Source organism: Lissotriton vulgaris, chromosome 4_1 (genome assembly GCF_964263255.1).
Source record: "Lissotriton vulgaris chromosome 4_1, aLisVul1.2, whole genome shotgun sequence".
In the NCBI taxonomy this organism is placed as follows: domain Eukaryota; kingdom Metazoa; phylum Chordata; class Amphibia; order Caudata; family Salamandridae; genus Lissotriton; species Lissotriton vulgaris.
The window spans coordinates 2,041,301,191-2,041,322,343 of record NC_141691.1 but is presented as its reverse complement, the minus strand read 5'-3'; the positions used below and the strand labels follow the sequence as shown (position 1 = coordinate 2,041,322,343).

Here is a 21,153-nt window from a genome sequence, read left to right as displayed (position 1 = left end):
CATGGCCAAGGTACGCATTGCCACTATAAATATTTGTGGATTAACTGACTGGGCTAAAAGGAGAAGGATACAAGAGGATTTTAAATTTCTACAGGCAGATTTGCTGTGTCTCCAGGAGACTGACATTGCTTGCAATAATCATAATCTACTTAATTCTTTATGCTTAAAGCTAGTCGCCTTTACAAATCAAGACATGAGGACTGAGGGGGTGGCAATTTTTTTGAAAGGTAGTGCCATTATGTTTAGAAGAAAGGCAGTGGACAAGAATGGTAAATGGATAATATTGGAATGTAAAGGAGGCACAGGTTCATTTACATTGTGCTTAGTATAGCCCCAGTATTAGACAATCCTGGTTTACTGAATCTTTTAGCGATTGAGCTACCATCCCCACCTGCACCTTATTTAGTTTGTGGGGATTTAAATATCAACGGATATAGAGGAGTTTTTGGGAGGGATGGGGTATCAAGCAAGGGGCATAAACCTCAGTCTTCCAGGGTGATGACATTTCTTTTAAGGGATATTGGCCTGGTGGATGTGTGGTGCAGCCAGGTCATATTAAGCAGGTTAGGAATATGTAAGGAGAAGTAGTATCAGATCCAGCACTTTGAGAAATTATATACAGCTTCACCTGTAGGGGGCTTCATATGAATGTGAATGATGAATTGTTCTAATTCGCTCTGAGTGGGAGGTACTCCCAGGAGGAAAGTCTCCTATTGGGGTCGGCTATATCTCAGGAAGTGCTGCATGTGGTTCTTCAAGCCCTCCCATCGTGTAAAGCCACAGGTACTGGCCACATACCACTAGGCTTCTCTAAAAAAACTTCTAGTGAGATCTGTCAGGAAATTCTGGGAATATTTAGGGAGGTTTCATTGGGGACCGACAATATTGTTACCTTTTTAAACAAAGGCAAATACACTATCAATCTGGGCTCCTATAGGCCCATAATAATTTTACATAGGGATACCAAGTTGTATTCTAGGATTTTTGCCACACAACTTAATTTAACTTGGAAGATTTTGGAAGCTATTGGTAGGAGGTTTGTTTATCGGAGCAATATAGGTTTTATATATTAACCATATAGCACGCCTACATATAATGGGAGAAGAGTCATTTCCAATTGTCAGGTGAACAAGGTGGGGTTGTCCTTCCTTCCCCTGCTATTCCCATTATATATAGATCCTTTCCTCCGACAATTGGAGGCTTCCATGGATGTTCCTCCTATAAGGCTACAGGGGTGGGATATGAAGATATTGGTGTATGCCGATGACGTAGCGTAATTGCCTCCGTCCCTGATAGAGAGCTGTCCGCAGTAGAAGCTGTTGCTAAAAAGTTTGGGATGCAATCGGGCTTCTCACTAAATAAGACAAAAATTCAGACCTTAATAAACAGTTTTACCACTGCTTTGAACAGCAGGATCATGGAGGAAGTAACATATTTAGACATACACATTAGGGCAAAGGTATTGTGGATATAAATTTGGCTCCTACATTGGGGAAAATTAAGAATAATATGTTGTGATGGGATAATTTAAAGTTATCAATAATTGACCGATACAACTTAATTAAAATGATGATTCTGCCGAAGCTACTTTATATATTTTGTACACTTCCTTTGAAAATACATAATGATTGGTTTAGATAAATCGAGAGAGACGTGGCTAGATTCATCTGGTCATATAAGAAGAGAAAACAAGTAACTCAAAGACATCAAATCAGCAGCGCAAGGAATTATTAACAAGGGGAACGGTGGATGTGATATAGGCAAAGGAATGGAAGGGAGGGTAATAGCGAGTTTCGGTGCATTCAAAGCAAAGACACATAACCGGCAGGCTCCTCTGCTCAACAAGGAGCTTCAAGCCACTGAAAACTAGGAATCATGCCTTGAGTACTGATGTTAGAAGGGAAGGATGTAGAAAGAGAGAATGGCTAAAAAACAAACAAAAAATTAATTGGCAACATATTATGTAAAGTGGTACAGACTGGGACAGTGTAATGTAATGTAATGTAATGATGATACTTGTAAAGCACACTGTTAGCCCATCTCGGGGTGTCCTGGCGCTGAAGACCGCTGGGGAACCCGTCCTGGCTTTCCCTGTGAGATGGTCCCTTCTGGGTATCTCCCAGTTGAAACCAGGCATCCCCGGCGTCTGTGGGTGGCCGGTCCCTTCTGGGTATCTCCCAGTTGAAACCAGGCATCCCCGGCGTCTGTGGGTGGCCGTTGTAGAGATGAGGCAAGCTTAATGCTCAGAGTTGCCAAGTGTGATCCCTGGTTAGATTAGGCACCGAGGCGAGAATTATCGAGTCCATTGACCCTGGTCCACAACCCTGCCGCGCCGGGAATTGAACCCTGGTCCCAGGTCGTTCTCTGCTTTCGGGTCTGCCGCCTCTAACCAGTGAGCCACACCACTCCACTGCCGAATGACAAACAAAATATGTTCTCCTCAGTGCAGGTTCAGATCTGTGCTGCATTAAAAACAGACCGGAGTTTGAATATGTTCTTTCTATGTAGATAACATGGTGGTTCTCTAAGAGGGAAAGGGGGACCAGGACCAGACAGGTGAATGCAGTGTGTAAGTGCACCTGTATGTTATGAAATGTTTTAGGGTTCTCTTACTCTCCTATTCCTGCTCCCAGGCGGTAGCATCAGGGGCACACAAAATACGTGACACTTCCTATTTCGTACACATTCAGTGGAACTAATGGGTTAGCCTATGTCAGACAAAAGGTTAGGTGGTCAAATGAATTTCTACATCTCCCCATGCCATCGTGGCAACCATCTTAGAGATGCACAGGTGACCACAATTGGTGCACACAGATTTAATAATATTGAAGAGGCCGCACAATCATCTGGGACCTTTCAGAAATTTGTAAATCTCTTAGGATGCAAAAAGTGGGCAAAAACGGCTGCTGCATTTCTGGTGCACTTCTTTACCATGGCCACTTAGATCGTTAAAATAAAGGTCTTCTTTTGAGTCAATATATAGGCTGTACAGTGAACAAGAAATACAGTTCCAAAGGCTCTACACTTTGTGCCTCCAAATAAATTCCTATACTACCTCCCAATCCCCAAACCCTTTTACCTTGAATCGCCAGCTAGCCAGAAGAAAATGACTGCATGCACAGATCAAACAACTATAGTTATAGAACTTGCTTTAGGCTGCAATTTCTGGATGTGTGTACATATGCTTCTGCTGTGATGTGTAGTTACTTTAAATACAGTGAGGGAGCTATGGTCACATTGTCAATGTAAAGAGTTTTGGTTTTCCAAGTACTTTAATGCCCCTCAATAACTGTGACTGTGTTTTGTAAATATTGCGTAAATATCGCGTAATTGGGACTTTTGCAGCTGTTTTACTGTACTATAGATTTACTAGGCCCTTCTAATTATTTTTACTAGAGAACTTCACCTAATGCCACTTATTTGGTTCTTGTTTTCGGTCTTTTAGGTGCTCTCCTGACGTCTGATATTGACTTGCAATGATTGCAGAGCGAAATTGTTTCACAGCATTGGTAATTTGTTTGAGGCCGCCTGCGTTATGTCTCGGTGTTTTGTGTTTGGCTGACCCCGGCATTGCACAGCTCCGATTCAAACTGGCGCGCAAACTTTCTCTTCTAATCCATTCTCTAGAAGGAATTTTGTCACCAGGCCAAATTTACATTTCAGATTTGAAAGCTGGGTCAAAGGTTAGTGTTCGCCGGTTTGAGATCATGTTTAATATCAGATGACACCTTTGTCAAACAGTGCAGTGTGTACGGGAAAAAAGGAAAAAAACACCCAGTCTGTGTTTCAGTAGTCGAGGAAATTGATTCCCCAGAGAACAGCCCTTGGCCTTGCGTGTTGTTTAACTCTTTAAACAGGCCCCCCAGGATATAGTGGCATGGATTAGCTTTTTTAAAAATATCGCGATTTCTACAAAAGTGCCGATTTCGCGGCAAACCGCGAAATCGCGATATACCGGAGGGTCTGTATAGCCGGATTAGAAGATCCAATGCATTTTTGTCGCTTTCTAGGGATAGAGGTGGACTCGGGCTACCAAATATTAAATTATACTACCTCGACGCAGCTTTACAATATTGCTGCCATCACTTTGGAATTAGGGCAAGGGAATAAAAAAAAAATCCCAGTTTTGTTCCATCAATTTTCGAGATTCTGACTTTAAAAAATTTATGAACAAAATTATTTTTGAAAAACACAGTTTAAAACCCTAATTGCTGCGTTCCGTAATTGGGCAGGCATCCAGAAAAAACTTGGGCTGCGTAGGTTTAGTAGATATACCCCTTTGGTTGGTAATGATCAGCTACCTAAGATCCTACAGGATGAGTGCCTGGCAAGGTGGGAAAAAGGTGGCTTATGCTGGATAGGGGATCATATTGCATCTTTAGAAGTAGGTAGGAAAAGACTTAATATCGTCATTATGATTTTTTCGAATTTTTACAGGTAATGGACTTCCTTTTTAAAAAAGCTGGGGGTGCAGCTGGTTGCGCACAGGTAGCCCTGATCGAAGTATTAAGAAGGGCCTCTGGCGCTTCGATCCCACAATTGTATAGGTGCTTGCTGGAAGGGTTCACGGATGATCTGGACAAGCTTGGGCTGAAATGGCAGGGTGGGCTAGTGGTCCCGGACTCCTGCTTGTTGATATTAATTGAGATGGGTAACGCTATACTATGCTCTGCTAATGTGCAGCACAACATTTTAAACCCCTTTTTGAACTGTATATAACGCCTGCGAAAATTGCAAAACGGGGTGGAGTGGAAGGGACTGAGTTTTTTTGGAGTAAGACATATAGTGTGGACTTGGTTCCTGTCTTCTCTACATAGCCCAGTATAGAATCGATAGGCAGAGAAATATCTGGCTTTTTGACGCATGTATTGAAGGAGGATGTCCCACTCTCACCTCAGCTCATGTTATTAGGCATAACTAAACAAGATGAGAAAGAGCTTATGTTTATAGCAATGTCAGTTCTCATAATCTGCGTTGTTTCAGCCTGGTTAGATCCTTCGGCAAAAGTGCAGGCAGTCGGCTGTAGCAGCCCATTCTTTGCAGCGATGGGCCACAGGATGGATCACTATAATACCAAGTTGGCAACAGTGCGGGCGCTCAGCGGCAGCATCTCTCTCATTGCTGCGGTGAGCCACAGGACGGAGGGTAATGCAAAGTTGGCAAGGTGCGGGTATTCAGCTGTGGCAGCTCTCTCTTAGCGGCGGCAGCCCGCAGGATGAAGGGTGAATCAAAGTTGGCAAAGGTGTAGGCACTCAGAGGCAGCAGCTCTCTCTTAGCTGCAGCAGCCCACACAGAACCAGCGAGGGTTCCAAAGGTTCAATTTCAGGCGGGCTCTCAGCGGCGGCATCTCTCTCTTAGCTGCAGCGGCCCCACCCAGATTCAGCAACGTTGCAAAGGTTCAAATTCAGGTGGGCTCTCAGTGGCGGCAGCTCTCTCTTAGCTGAAGCGACCCACACAGTTTCAGCGTAGTGGCAAACGCTCAAATTCAGGCGGGTTCTCAGCGGCAGCAGCTCTCGCTTACCTGCAGCAGCCAACACAGATTCAGTAAAGTTGCAAAGGTTCCAATTCAGCGTTACTCACAGACAACCAGAGGCTCCGGATTACTCGACGGAGGCCTCACTTGCCAGCAGAATTCCTCACACAGGAATTCCGACGGCTGACGGGGTGAAGTCTAATGTCCCTGAAACTTCAGCAGGAGTCACCCTCGATTAAGCCCCTCGGGTAGTTTCTTCGGCAAGCTTGGTGAAAGTTTTCAAAGTCCTTTCCTCTGTTCACTCAGACAGTTTCATATTGACATCCAGAAGGAACACACTGAACAAAGTTGCAGTGTTTTATACCTAAAAAGTCTTTGTTCTCCAAAGTCACAAATCACTCAGTCCAGTCAGAACCAGTTCGGTGGGGTTGGGGAGCACTTGGTTTACGAGGCGACATCCTGCCCTTTCCGAATTAGGGGTCTGCTATCAGACGCCCCAAGGGAGGTGGAGCCATCCTTCACCTTGCCAGGCATGGCCTTGATCAGATCGAAGAGTCACCCCTCCCCATGCTCTCAATACCTATCTCTCTCTCCAACCAGGTCTGACCCAGCTGGCCCTGCTGCTTTAAAACCAGACGGCCAATACACCCACTAAGGAAGCCTACAGTGAAGCTTAGGCAACAAAATACTGCGTTTTAGGAAGAGGCATTTCCAAACATGGGATCTCTAAATGGTCCTTACTAAAAGGTATATCTTGAGGTCCAGAACATAAACATATCAAACTCGAAGTTTTTATCAGGTTCCTGAGGTCAGATAGTATTATAGAAGGTAATCCTCAACCTGCCCATTCTGGCCTATGAGAGTGGATCATTGCACAATAATAACCATGAAATGGAGGGTAACTTGCTATTATAGCTTGCTACACAGATATAGGTATTATGGTTATCCTAATTCATACAGTCATCTTTACACAGGGAGCATTCCCGCTGTGGCACTGATTAGCAGTGGCACAGTGCCCAGAGCATCTAAAACCAGCTAACATAAAACATAGGAAGAGGAGAGAGGAAGGGAGACCCACACCAATGATGCCAGGTCTAACATGCGTCCCCTCCAGCTGAAATGTGGGGAGAACTAGCCATCCCCTGGGGAGTTCTCATCTCTAAGGCGAAAAAACCTGGACTGACCCTCAGCATTGGCGTGTTCTGTACCAGGGCCGTGTTCCACTGTGAAATCCATACCCTGTAGGGAATACACAACCTCAACAACTTGGGATTCTGACCCCTCATCTGCATCAACCATCTAAGGGGTCCGTGGTCTGTCTGAACCCTGAAGTGAGCCCCAAACAGGTATGGTCTCAGCTTCTTTAGCACCCAGACCACAGCAAATGCCTCACGCTCAGTTGCACTCTACCTCTGTTCCCGGAGAAGTAACCTCCTGCTTAGGAAGGCTACCGGTTGGTGTAGCCCCTCCTCATTGATCTGTCACAGAACAGCCCCTATACCATTCTCAGAGGTGTCTGTCTGGACAAAAAATTCCTTGGAAAAGTCGGGTGCCTAAAGCACGTGTGCGGTGCACATGGCAGTCTTCAGGGTGTCAAAAGCTTTCTGACAGGTGTCAATCCAGGTAACTTGCTTTTTAGAAGTCAGCTCAGTCAAGGGAGCAACAATGTTGCCATATCCCTTGACAAACCTCCTGTAGTAACCCATGAGTCCTAAGAAGGCCCTAACCTGTGTCTGAGTCTTGGGGGGCTCCCACACCAGGATAGTTTCAATTTTGGGCTGAAGGGGTGCCTCCTGGTACCCCAAATATACTACAGAACCCTGCACAATCTGGCACTTAATGACTTTCATTGTGAGACCTTCCTTCCGCAGTGTCCTCAATACCTCCCAGAGGTGGCGCAGGTGGTCCTCCCAAGAGGAGCTAAACACCGCAATGTCTTCCAGGTAAGTGGCACTGAAGTCTCCCAGCCCAACCAACACCCTGTTGACAAACCTCTGAAAGATGGCAGGGGCATTCTTCGTTCCAAAGGGCATCACCCGAAACTGGTAGTGTCCATTGGGTGTGGAGAATGCTGACCTCTCCTTTGCTCCCACGGTCAAGGCGATCAGCCAAAACCGAGACGTCAAATCAAATGTGCTGAGGTATTTGGCAGCCCCTAACTGATCTACAAGTTCATCAGCTCTGGGAATGGGGTCCGCTTCCGTCTTCAAGACGGAATTGAGGCCTGACAGTCCGCGCAGAATCGCTGATCAGGGGTGGCACCAGGCACTGCAGCTTTTGGGACCAGGACAACTGGGCTGGATCACGGGCTGCTAGAGGACTGATTCAACCCAGGGGCAAACTTCTTGGTAACCTGATCCTTAATGTAGGCCATTATCCAGTCAGTCTCTCTGTAAGCCTTGTGCTTAATGGCTTATTGGGAGGACTGCCCCGGTGTGCACATCATGGACACACCAATCAGTGACACTAGGCACCAGGATGAACAGATCACTGAATTGTCCCAACAGTTGGCTGCTGCTCAGGAGTCAGTGTGGTGGAGAGGACCACACCCACAACTGACCCATCTTGCGCCCATGCACACAGGAGGTCAGGAAGGGGCTTGCTCTCCACCTCCATCCTAGCATCTGTGGCCAGAGGCATGCCCACTTCAGACCTCTCAAAGTGGGTCTTCTGGCGGTTAACATGCAGGACCGGTAAGGGGTTCCTGTGAGAATGCAAGTCCACCACGTAGGTAACAGGACTCTTGCGCCCCACCACCTCAAAGGGGCTGGTCCACCTATCCTGGAGCGCACAGGGCTCCACTGGGGCCATGACAAAACCTTTTGTCCATGCTGAACCTCTACCAGAGTGGCATTCTGATTGGCCAGAATTGTATCTCTACCTGGCTGGCTTCCAGGTTTGCCTCAGCAAGTTTCCTGAAAACCCTAGTCTGGTTTCTGAAGGCCAGCATGTAACTAAACACATCCTTGGGAGGTTTCCTGGGAGATTGCTCCCAGCCTTCCTTGACCAGACTCAGAGGCCCTCGTACCGGGTGACCATTGAGCAGATTAAAGTGGCTGAACCCTAGGAACTGTTGTAGGGATGGCAAGAGGACATCCCACTTAGGCCCATAATCATGCCCATCATGGTCCGTTTGAATCTCTCAACCAGACCATTACCATGGTGGTGGTAAGCAGTGCTGAACTTATACGTTACCCCACACTCCTCCCACAGAGACTTCATGTACTTGGAGGAGATGAAATTAGTTCCCTTATCGGACACCACCTCTCTGGGGAATCCCACCCAGGGGAAAATTCCCATCAGTGGCTGTCCCACCACGGGGGCTGTCACTGTCCTGAGAGGGATGGCCTCAGGGTACCTGGTGGCATGGTCCACCAAGACCAAGATGAACCTGTTGCTCATGGCTGTCTTGGGATCCAGAGGCCCCATAATATCAATGCCCACTCTATCTAATGGGGCACTCACAACGGGAAAGGGCTGTAGGGGGGCCTTAATCTTTCCCCACTCTTCCCACTTGCCTGGCAAGTCTCACACGTCCTGCAGTGAGCATCTAAGCTCCTGTACATCTGGGGCCAATAGAAGTGGGTGACCAGCCTCTCAAAGGTCTTGGTCTGCCCCAGATGTCAGGCCAATTGCACATCATGAGCCAACCCCAGTAGGAAGGCCCCGAAGCGCTGGGGTACCACTAGCACATGGGCTGACTCAGGTTCAGCAACCTTAGGCTCGCTGTAAAAGAGGTCATTCTCCCAAAAGATCAAATGTGACCCTGTCTGATCACCTGAGGCCTGGACGGTGGCTTGTCACCTCACCCCCTCAAGAGAAGGACATTGTTGCTAGCAAAATTCCTCCCTGGAGGGCCCCCTTCCTGCTGCCAATGGGTCAGCTCTGGTAGGTCCCCCAGTTCAGCCACTTGTTTCCCTGTAGGTTCAAGGGCATCCCCCTCAGGGTCTGCTCCCTCTGGGACCACGGGAACCGTCCAGGCCATTTTCCGGTGCCCCCTACCCCTTCTCATTAAAGCAGGGGCCTGGGCCATACTTTCTGGCTCCAGGCCCTCCTGAACACCCTTCTGAGCTGTCATGGACCGAGTGGTTGCACATGCCCATCCAGGCAAGCCCAACATTTCCAAATGAGACTTTCTCTCCACTGTAGCCTAGGGGGAGTTCTCTAGGTCATTGCCCAACAGTCTACTGACATGGCAGGTCTCACAGCCACTTGAAGAGTTCCTGAGATCCCCCCCCATTCGAAGGGAACCTGGGCCACCTCACACTGGCTCTCTGAGTTGTCCGCTGACACTACGGGGCAGAAAGCATGGGGAACAACCTGCTCTTTGTACACCGACCTGGAGCTGACGGCAGTCACACTAGCTCCAGTGTCCCTGAAGTCCTCCACCCTATGGCCATTGATGGTCACCCACTGCCTGTACTTTTTAGTGTTATTATACAGTGTGGAGTTAGGGACCTTCTCAATGCCTCCTAGTGAGACAAGGGTTCTCTCTACGGGATCACACCCACCTTGGACCTCCATCTCCTCCCCACCCAGAGCTACACTGGCAATCTTGTGGAATGGTGCACGGGGTGGTGCATGAGGGGAGGCATTGGGGTCCCTCTAGGGACACTGGGGACCGTAATACCAGTGTCCCACTTGAGCACACTTGAAACAAGTGAGTGGCCCCCTCTGAACAGGCCTACCTGTCGGGGACACTGGCTTCTTTTACGATGGAGCCTGGAACACCACAGCTTGCTTTCCTGGGGAATCATTCTGGTGCCCTCTCTGGAACTCCCTCGGCTTACCCTTGTCCCCCCCCACTTCTCTGCAGGGGACCCTGCCCACCTCTGGCGATGTCTTCTACAAAACTTTGCAGATCCGTGTGCTCACCCACAGTCCGTCTCCTCAGCAAGCTTCCTAGGGTTAGTCAGCTTGCTATCAATCAGGTGGTGGCATAGCTCTGGTAAACAGTTACTAGAACAATTCTCCCAAGCAAACAAATCCTACAATTGCTCAAAAGTTTCCACTTTGCTACCTTTTACCCAGCGATCCATTGCTCTGCAGAAATAAGACACATATACAACCCATGTGGTACCCTCTAACTTCTTACAGGTTCCAAACCTCTGAATGTTCATTTCTGGCATCAAACCATAACGGGTTGTTAAAGCTTCCTTCATATGGGCATACAAAATCCTGCACTCCTCAAGCAGGTCCAACAGGGTATCCCTACCATCACTCACAAAGTGTCCCCACAAACCTGCTCCCCAATTCTTCTCAGGGACCCAGTAGAACACCATTGCTATCTCATATGCGGCAAACCATTGCCCAATATCCTCACTCTTGTGAAAATCCTTAGTGACATCTTTAGGAATATAAACTCTACTCTCAGGAGTTATAAAGGTATGCTGCCACCAGAGAGGGAGACCAGAACACTCCTCGCCCTGATCTCTATCTCCCTCAACATTCTCTCATGCTACATTTTCATTTTCTCAAGTTCAATTGACAATTGATTCTTCTCAATGTGTAACTTCTTACTTTCAATGTCCTTCCAGTTTGTCCATCTCCACACTATGCCTCCTATCTCTCCCTGTCCTCCAGCTCTTCAGGGGTCAGGTTCCTTTGGGATACATTAGTACCTGGATTGGAGGGTGTTCCATCTTCCCCCCACTACTGCATCATCCAGGTGCCCTCCAGCATTCTCTTCCACATCCCCAGTGGACTCTCTCGCTTCCCACCAGGCCTTCAGCGCCTTCTGGTACTCCTCCTTCCTAGGGAGACATACCACGGGGATGGCAAATTGCTTACAAAATGACTTCAGCTGTCTGGCAGTAAAGGTATCTACGTTAGTCAGACAGAAATTCCCTTTGGGTAAAATAGCAACAGTACAAAGGTACTAGCAGGCATACAGACAACAAAATTATTTCTCAGCGAAGCAATGTAGATAGGATGCAACAACTATGTGTGAAAACACTCTCAGAACATTTCAAATTAAAAAACACAATTTATTAAAGAAACATCATATTAAATAAAAACAGAAGTTTGGGAAACATACAAAGACGGTGTAATAATCAATAAAAACAACATTCAGTAAAAAAGGAGTGTGCAAGAAATAAGGAATAGAAACCATTCAAAGAAAAACAAATTTGGTTTCCCCCTTCGTGTATATTCCTAGATTCACTCCTTAGGCGTCGACGCGTTTCGGCGGTGTTAGCATATTAATCCGCCTTCATCAGGACAGTAGAACAATACAGTTTCCCAAATAGATTCTGCAATTATAATAAAACCAATTTTAGGTTTACCAAGTTCATAACATATGGTAATCATAAAATCACAATGTTTTGAAAAAACTCTAATCTAGTTAAATCATTGCACCTACATATTTACATTGCTTCCAAGACATACTACATAGAACAATTCATCAAACAACATAACCTACATGGTTAGATAACAACAACTCAAGATTACCAATTCCTCTACAACATCCTTCAAAGTACTGATCTATGCATATTCAAGCTTGATGTAGAGTTCAGGAACATTAGGCTATCTTTAGAGGTACAAGATTACCACTTTATATGGTGGCAACGGTGGCATAAGATAAGGAACAATGGTACGTCACCTACCTAGAAGGTATAAAAGGTATGACCTATATTGCATGGGGTATTCCGCCTCCTATGCGTCAAACCCGGGAATTTGGCCCGCGAATTCTCTTAGATGTGCGTTCAGATACGCATTAAGATACCTAGTAATAGAGAAAAAATCCACACGGTAATGTTGGGTAGCCATATACATGGCTGCATTACAGAGTTCACGTAAATTTATGACTCTTATCAGTCTTATCCTGTATTGCCATTTGGGCCATATTTTATTTGCTTTGGGCTTTATATTATGGGGTGCTGTTTTTGTGCGCTACGCATGTTAGTTTATCACAGACATAACTGCTCATAAGGTTGTTTATCTTTCGTTCTAATTCAAAAAATAGAAAAAACAAGCCAACAGCGAGCTAGTCACAAATCCTTTTCTTTAGCCTAAATTCATATATATAGCAGGTTCTTTCACTGAAACCAGGTTCTTTAACTGGAGCCGAGAAATTATTTTAAGTACTTACTATATTGTGTTGTAAGGCGTAAATACGTCTTTGAGAGTAATATAAATCTCCAAATAGATGACTGGTCACTGTAAAAGATTTATATACATAGATAAGCCACCCGCGTCTAGCCAATTAATACAGGTATAAGAAACGCGTGCTGGGTTTAACGAGATACTTACAGTTAGTTAAAAGTGCTAGTGTTTGAGCACGCAGTAATAGGGATTTATCCTTTATATTTTGGTCATGATCCAACGCAATTCAAATACAGCTTAGGTCCCGGGGATTTGTACACAGATACCCGCTGTGTTGGGAGACTCCTTTTTCTAGTCCCTATGTGGGTAAAAAAGGAACAAAGTCGAATTGCCGTTTTGGAAAAACGTGCTCCTTCTACAACACGTTGCTGATATGCAGCGTTGCCCCTTCTAGCGGTCTGCTTACCTTTGTTCTCGGATCGTCAGACGTCCCGCGTGCTCCTCTCCGTGTCACCGGCTAGCGACACTTAGCGGAAATACACGAATTTAAATACCCAGCAAAACGCGGGTATTCAGTGATGACGTGGCGGGAAGACGATAGAACGTGAAGAGAGACTACCCGTGGTTAATGATCGCGGAAGCCTCTTTCAAAACTGACTGTTTACGTTTGCAATTTGTCGGAAGGAGTATTCAGACTGCTCTATATTATATGAGAGAGTGATATTTTAAATTTATATTAACAGAGTCATTTAGTTACGCGGTGAAAGTCACCCCAAATATTAGAACTTTTTTTTAAAAAAACAACTTAAGAAAGTATATAGCCATTATCTAATGTTATCAAGTCAGCTATTTAGATATCTACGCGCATTATTTTGTATTGTTTTGGCCCTTTGATAGGCAATTGATTTTTCACATTTGTGTATATTAGAGAATATCTAGTATTAGTAATCAGTTTAGTCTTATCTTAAGGTTTTTCAACTCAAAAGGTTATGACATGCCCAATATAAAATGGATCCAATAGTTTAATTATTGTGGGCAATGGGGTTATATACGTAAACGGATCGCTTTGGCGTATTAGGCAGCATATAGTTGACATATTTATATATTTCTAACCTGAGTAACAGGAACATCGCGGAGCCAAAGATGTCCTAGATTGCTCCAATGATCTTTTCCCATTCTTCTCTGGAATTCAGCCCTCTCCTCACAGTGTCAAAAAAGGAGATGTACCATTGCTCTCTCTCTTTTCTCCTAGCAACCATGTTTCCACCACGTTTACCAATTTTTTTGTTAGAGTAAAGGTATCTAACCTTTCCTCTTCCTCAAAGGTGGGATCCTACGAAACATTGGAGTTTGGCCATCCCAGTATAGCAGTACTCTGGCTGTGATCAACAATTCAATCCTAGAACAACCAACCAAACAATAAAACAATAACATGTGGCTGAGCTTTGGTCCACACTCACTATTGGTGTCTACCAATTATTGTACATGGATCATAAATGCAAATCCTGATCCTCAACGCTGACTGCCAGTGTTAGAAATGGTGGTGTTTAGTTGGCAATGGCCGGCACCAATGTCCAAATAGGGACCCTTCTTCTTAAGGCAGGGCAAGTGGGCTACCCCCTTTTACAACCCCTGCTCAACCCTGTGCTAACGTAGCACAAGCAGTTAGTCCTATCTCAGAGGCAGTGTGGGAAGCATTTATGATCATGCACAATAAGGCAGTAATGACACCACAAAAGGACACAACTCAAGTAGGTATTGAAAAATAATATCTTTCTCTAATGTTTAACTCAAGATTCTCAAAGCATTTCAACAAGCTACAATGCACATAAACTAGTAGGGACTCAAAAAGGCAATTATGTATTCCCCAGAATGTGACAATGACTGAGCTCAAGGCCAGGGCCTTCACGACCTGTTGAGCACCAGGTGCCGGCCGGCAAAAAGGGACACAGCACAGAGCATCTCTAAGAAGCGGAGACGGTGACAGGCAGACTCCCAGAGCGACCACAAGTCGCTGTAGCGGCCCGCAGCGTGCACCCACAATGGTTCGGGCACTTGGGGACAGGTGGGCCTGCAGCAGCACATGGCTGTGGTGGGGGCCATGACTCTCGTCTTGCAGCTCTGTGGTCGGCTCACAGCGGCAGCAGCTCTCTCTTGGCTGCGGCGGCACACGAGATGACAGTGGCAATCTTTGACAATGGGGAACAAGCTGCGGGCACTCAGCGGCAGCAGCTCTCTCTTAGCTGCGACGGCCCACAGGACAAATCACAATGAGGCAAAGTTAGCAAGGGTGCGGGCACTCTGCGACAGCAGCTCCCTCTCAGCTGCGGTGGCCCACAGGACAAATCACAATGATACAAAGTCGGCAAAAGTGCGGGCACTAGGCGGTAGCAGCTCCTTTTTAGCAGCGGCAGGCCACAGGACGGATCACGATAATACCAAGTTGGCAACAGTGCGGGCGCTCAGTGGCAGCAGCTTTATCTTAGCTGTGGTGGCCCACAAGTCAAAGGGTGATGCAAAGTTGGCAAAGGTGTGGGCACTCAGCGGCGGCAGCTCTCTCTTAGCTGCGGCAACCCACAGGATGAAAGGTGATGCAAAGTTGGCAAAGGTCCGGGCACTCAGAGGCAGCAGCTCTCTCATAGCTGCAGCGGCCCACAGGTTGAAGGGTGATGCAAAGATGGCAAAGGTGTGGGCATTCAGTGGCCGCAGCTCTCTCTTAGCTGCAGCGGCCCACACAGATCCAGCGATGGTTCCAAAGGTTCAAATTCTGGTGGGCTCTCAGCGGCGGCGGCCCCCTCTTAACTGCCGTGGCCCACAGAGATTCAGCGAAGTTGCAAAGGTTCAAATTCAGCGCTACTCACAGAAGAACCAGAGTCTCCAGATTACTCGATGGCGGCCTCACCTGCAAGCAGAATTCCTCGCACAGGAATTCCGTCGGCTGACAGGGTGAAGTCTAATGTCCCTTTAGCAGAAGTCTTTTCCTCAGTACAGACAGAGTTTTGTCTTGACATCCAGAAGGAACACACTGAGCAAAGTTCCAGAGCAGCATTTTATACCTAAAAAGTCTTTGTTCTCTAAAGTCAGTAATCACTCAGTCCAGTCAGAACCAGTTCAGTGGGGTCAGGGAGCACTTGGTTTAGGAGGCGCATCCTGCCCTTTCAGAATGAAGGGGTCTGCTATCAGACGCCCCGTGGGAGGTGGACCCATCATACACATTGCCAGGCACAGCCTTGCTCAGATCAACGAGTCACCCCTCCCCATGCTCTGAATACCAATCTCTCTCCAGCCAGGTCTGACCCAGCTGGCACTGCGGCTCCAAAACCAGATGGCCAATACACATACTATCGAAGCCTACAGTAAACCTTAGGTAAGAAACTACCGCATTATCAGAAGAGGCATTTCTGAACATGGGATCTATAAATTGTCCTTACTAAAAGGTGTAACTTGAGCTTCTGAGCATAAACATATCAAACTCGAAGTTCCTATCAGGTTCCTGGGGTCAGATAAGATTTTAGATGGTAATCCTCAACCCGCCCATTGTGGCCTATGAGAATGGATCGTTGCACAGTAGTAATCGTGAAATGGAGGGTAAATCACTATTAGAGCATGCTACACAGATCTAGGTATTATGGTTATCCTAATTCATACAGTCATCTTTACACAGGAAGCATTCGCGCAGAGGCACAGCGCCCAGAGAATCTAAATCCAGCCAATATAAAACAGATCAATGAATTTAATACATTTTAAATTATGGAAATGTTCTCATGTGTATTCTGACATGTTGAATTTGCACATTTTATTTCTGTTCTTGTACAATATAAAAAAAATATCATAACAAAAAAATAGAAAGGAGGTATTTTCTTGCTCAGACATCCAGTGCGCCTCTGCTGGGGTTGAGGATTGACTGTCTGGCTTTGGTATGACAGGGGCTGGGCAAGAGCAGTGACTCCAGAGAGTCTAGAGGGGTCAGGGATGGGATGAAGAGACCAGGGCTGCATTTAGAGTAGGGAGAGAAGATTTTCTTTCACCTGAATGGGCCTGGTCTGCCTCTGACAATGTTGTCTCCACCTCCTGCCAGGAAGCTGTGCCAGAGAGGAAATAACTGGTTCTGGCTGGGCACAGACACTCCCTGCCTAAAAGGACAAAGGGTTTTAGGCTATACAAAGTGGGGCCCAAACCCCTAAACTTTAGAACTCTTTTGGAAGCAAGAAGACTGGCAAGCAGAAGAGCTGGAGAAGCTGTGAGGAGAGATTAACATGTTGCTGTGTTGGCCTGCAGTGGCTGCTTCTGTCTTGGGCAGTAAAGGGACTGTACTGAACTTTCTGCAACTTCCATTTTGTGAGTTTGTCAGAGAGCTTGAGGTAGAGCTTGCCATCTGTTCAAGAAGTCTCAGGAACAGCAAAGACTTCAAGCTCTTCTGCCCTCAGCACGTTGGACTGTGTAATTTGTGCGGCAACAGAAGAAAAAGCAACACAATGCCGTCTATGATGCTGTTGCTGACTCCATGTCCTCAGGCACCGCAGAGGGCACCGCTGCAACACCAAACTGTGACCCTGATCTCACTGATGTTGCCACCTGTGCCGCCTAAGAGCCGCCTCTTGCACCGCGGCCTTTGGCATTACTGCTTGCACCTTGGTTCGAGGACACCACTCATAAGTTACATTATGCACCCTTCTCATCTCGCACCATAGCATTGGCCTACCGACGCCGGCCCCATCAATTCCAGTTAATCAGGGGACAACAGGGCTTCAGCAACAACAGCGATGTTGCTTGCACTGTGACCTGCCAGCACCACGACGAGCACCGCATCGCACCGTAGCCCTTATCTCACCCATGCCACTGGTTGACGGTAACTGAGCCTCTGCCTACACCGTGACCTGAGGGCACCACACGCAGCACAGCTGCACTTCACACCACAGCACCTGATGCCTGCCGAAGCCAGCCCTCCTGATTTCAACCGCAAGGAGATCGATCTGCAATGTGTGTGACTTCAAGGGCAGGGCGTCTCCTGCATTGAGCTCCAGAACCGATGCTTGTGGACGCCATGCTTATGGAGCTCAAAGAGAGGTCGCCAGTGCCCTGCATTTCTAAATGTACTTTTTTGCAGGTGTTACCGATATTGTAGCTGGCCCCCGATGCCATAGTCAGCCAGAACTCTTTGGATTTGTTGTTCACAATGTCGTGATATGCCCCGGACGGATCTATCCACATCAAGGAACTTTATGTCGAGTTTATTTTGATAACTGCAAATTTCTAGGTATTGAATAGTGGATTTTTATAATTTTGGTCTTGTCTTAAGTACATCAAATTAATGGATATTGTTCTAAACTTGTGTGGTGTCCTTTTGTAGTGCTTTCACTGTGTTATTGTTGGTTATGTGCAAATGCTTTACACACTGCCTCTAAGATAAGTCTTACTGCTCATGCCAAGCTACCAAGGGGGTGAGAAGTTGTTATTTTAGGAGTTTAACTCCCTTATCCTGACTATGAAGAATGGTCCCTACTTGGACAAGGGTACCTAACTCTGCCAACTTGAGACCCCCATTTCTAACAGTAGTCATCTGATTATGACAGCTCAATAAGGGCCAATGATGTCCATGGTGTAATAAGGCAGAGGAAAAGTTTTTATGTAAGGATCGTTGGTGTCTTTTTAATACACATTGTTCAATTCTTCCGGGGACCTTGAGTTAGGAATAGTCTGGATGTACTTCCTACAGAGCAATTGTGAAGTCAGGAAAGATAGATCTGCAAATGCCAGCCTGAGGACACTATCACAAATCTATAGATGAATAGGCAAGCTCGCTCTGCTGCAAATATGGGGAATAGCTTTCTGTTCAAAATAAGGTCTTTAGCAGGAATTCTATATAATTTGCCAAGTTGTCTCCATTTGTGGATTCTGGAATACCTATCAGGCACAGGTTATTCCTAATTTTTTGCTTTTATAACATTAAGTACTGTGGTCCTGTCCAGAAGTTTCTCATTGGTGGCTGTGGAAGTATTCTTCAAGGTAGATATGTACAATTCTGTAATCTCATCTACTCAGGCAGTGAATTTGCCCATTTTCATATTGAGAAGAGGCTCTTTTGCATATGCAAAAAAGGGCTTCTACATCAATATCTTCAGTGTCTCTACATCTCTGCGGCAGGACGAAAACAAAAGTGTTCCTTGTTTTGGGCTATACTTTCCCAATGATGCTGCATAGATTTATATTGGATCTGTAAGCTGGCAAGAAACTCCCACTAGAATGCACAAGTCGCCCACTATAGGTGAGGGTGACAAGACACTCTCCTCCACAATTCAGTACCCACTGTCTTTGCTTTAAAATGCGTGTGCAGGCAGTTTAATTTGAGCATACCAATGTGAGGTAGTATTTTAAGTATGCACCACCATGTCTCTAATGTAGTCTCTACATGGGGGTCATCAGAACCCCTTATCGTGCCAAAGTACTTCATTCATAGGAGTGTACCTATGCCCTGTCAGTGTATTGCTCACAGTGGTCATAGTACATTGAAAAGTGTTTAGGAACTGTGATTCTGCATGCATTGAGGGTATCGTGAGTAAGCGTGGGTGTATTGTAAAAGGTGTGGCTAAAAAAGGAATCTATTCCCTAACATTTTTCAACCTTTCACTTTTAGGTCACTACATACGTACAAAGATACAATCACACACATCTTAAATGCAAGTAATGTTAATCAGTAGGAAATTCAGTATCCTAATGTATGCACTGCACCAGAGAGGCACATAATTAAATACTGGGTGGTGGTGTGGATAATTGGGACTTGTAAATATTTAGTGCTATGAGGTCCCAATCTGTGAATAAAAGTACTGTGAACATTTAAGATATTATCTTAAGCTTGCACTACACATAGTTTTGGATAGGATGCTAAAAAAACAGCATATGAGGCTCCCTGCTTTACGCTGCAGCTGAAGCATTTAAATTCAGTGTCTTGGGAGAGTTCTCTTTCCATAAAAAGATTGGGAGTCTGTTTTCTAAAATTAAAACGGTATGTGCGCGTCATGCTCCTTAGATAGTCACCAATTCGACCATTAATCGCTCAAAAGGCCAACTCAATGTGTCACTCCACTCTCTGCACTTTAGTAGTCCAAGTACATCCACCGACAGCACTGCAGAGACACCGGGAAATTCAAGCAGGCTACCTGTTCTATTTGTAATGTTTACCAGGTGGGTTCAGTGTCAGGGGTATCAGTCCAAGTCAATTAGGTCAGTCGCCTCTGTCCAATCTGCCAGCCCCTTATGCTTTATCAGTAAAGATGAGGACTGGATTGGAGTTCTCTTTTTGGGTGAGTCAGTTAATTGCAATAAAGAGTGTTGTGCCTCGCAACCTCTACAGCCACTATACTAGCCTGCAGGTCCCCATGGCCACTACTGAGACAGCCTCCACCATGCAGGTAGTGCTCTGAATTCAGTGAAAGTCACCAACACTCTCAGTCCTTTCTATCTAGCTGTATGGTACATTGGTATCTCTCCCTTCAGAAAATGAGTCTGGGATGATTTCTGTGGGATGTAGCTAACAAGATGAATCTAAGTGAGGATGCCTGTACAAGTAGCCTCACAAGGGGGCAACCATCTTAGAGCTAAGCACTCTGAAGCCCCCAAAATATTCAATATGTAATGAAGCAATAACCAAAAAGTATCTTCACAATTGCCATGTATTTATTTATTTTATTTTATTTATGTGCTTGTAGAGTGAGGACTCGACCCCTGTAGGGGTATCTCCGCGCTTGGTTCACCAAGTGTGCATGAAACAGAGCTTTAGGAAGGCGCATGAGGTTATGCTGTCAGAAACAGATGTGTCTTAAGTGTGTTCCTAAAAAATAAGATAGTTGGTGGTTTGTCTCAGACCAGGGGGAAGTTTGTTCCAAAGGGTAGGGCCCATGTACAAGAGCGTTCGACAGCCCTGCCTTGCCTTTCTAACCGGAGGGACCTATAGCGATAGTTGGCCACTAAAAGGAAGGAGACATCCAGGGTTCTGTATGTTGAATTTTTCAGCCAAATATTTGAGGACCTGAGCAAAACAGGCTTTTATGTATAACACAGCAGATTTTAAACTCATGGAGTTTTTCCAAGAGGGGGCGAGAGGGTGTTCTAGGTGGGACATTTAAGACCAGTCTTGCCGCTGTAATTTGATGCTAAGCACATCTTCATTAGCAGATAGGAATACAATAATCTAGACAGCTGACTACAAGGGCCTGGACAAGGGTCTTTCTGAAAATGTCTGACAAGAACGGGAATATGCGCCTCAGAAGTCCGATCACCCAAAAACAGGACTCTGTCACCTGATTCGCACATTCTTTTAACAGTAGTCCCTGGTCCAATCGCACGCCTAGGTTCTTTACTGTCTGTTTAGGGCAGGGGACAAGTCCCAAGTCCAGTGGCCACCAGTCCGGAGACCAGAGGAGATGAATCTTCCCAAAGAGCATGACCTCAGTCTTGCCCATGTTACATTGTAGCCATTACTGGAATGGGGTAACCCAATACGGTTCAAGGACCTGGGTAGTCAATGCTATAAGGAAACAGTGGTCCAAACCGAAATAATTTTATATCAACAAACAAAGTATGCACATAGTTGATTATTTTAGTGAGCTTCTTAAATTGAACTGCTCTGTTGAATCAAT

General features: G+C 45.9%; 1 protein-coding gene across 1 annotated transcript in view; it reads left to right on the top strand.

The window, feature by feature from the left end:
* Positions 1-5,045: 5,045 nt before the first annotated feature.
* The window catches only part of LOC147724926 (fucolectin-6-like), a 43,257-nt gene continuing 27,149 nt past the window's right edge, over positions 5,046-21,153 (top strand). The window contains exon 1 of the mRNA XM_086918135.1: positions 5,046-5,145. Coding sequence (XP_086774261.1) covers positions 5,046-5,145 — 100 coding nt within the window. The remainder of the gene's footprint in view (positions 5,146-21,153) is intronic.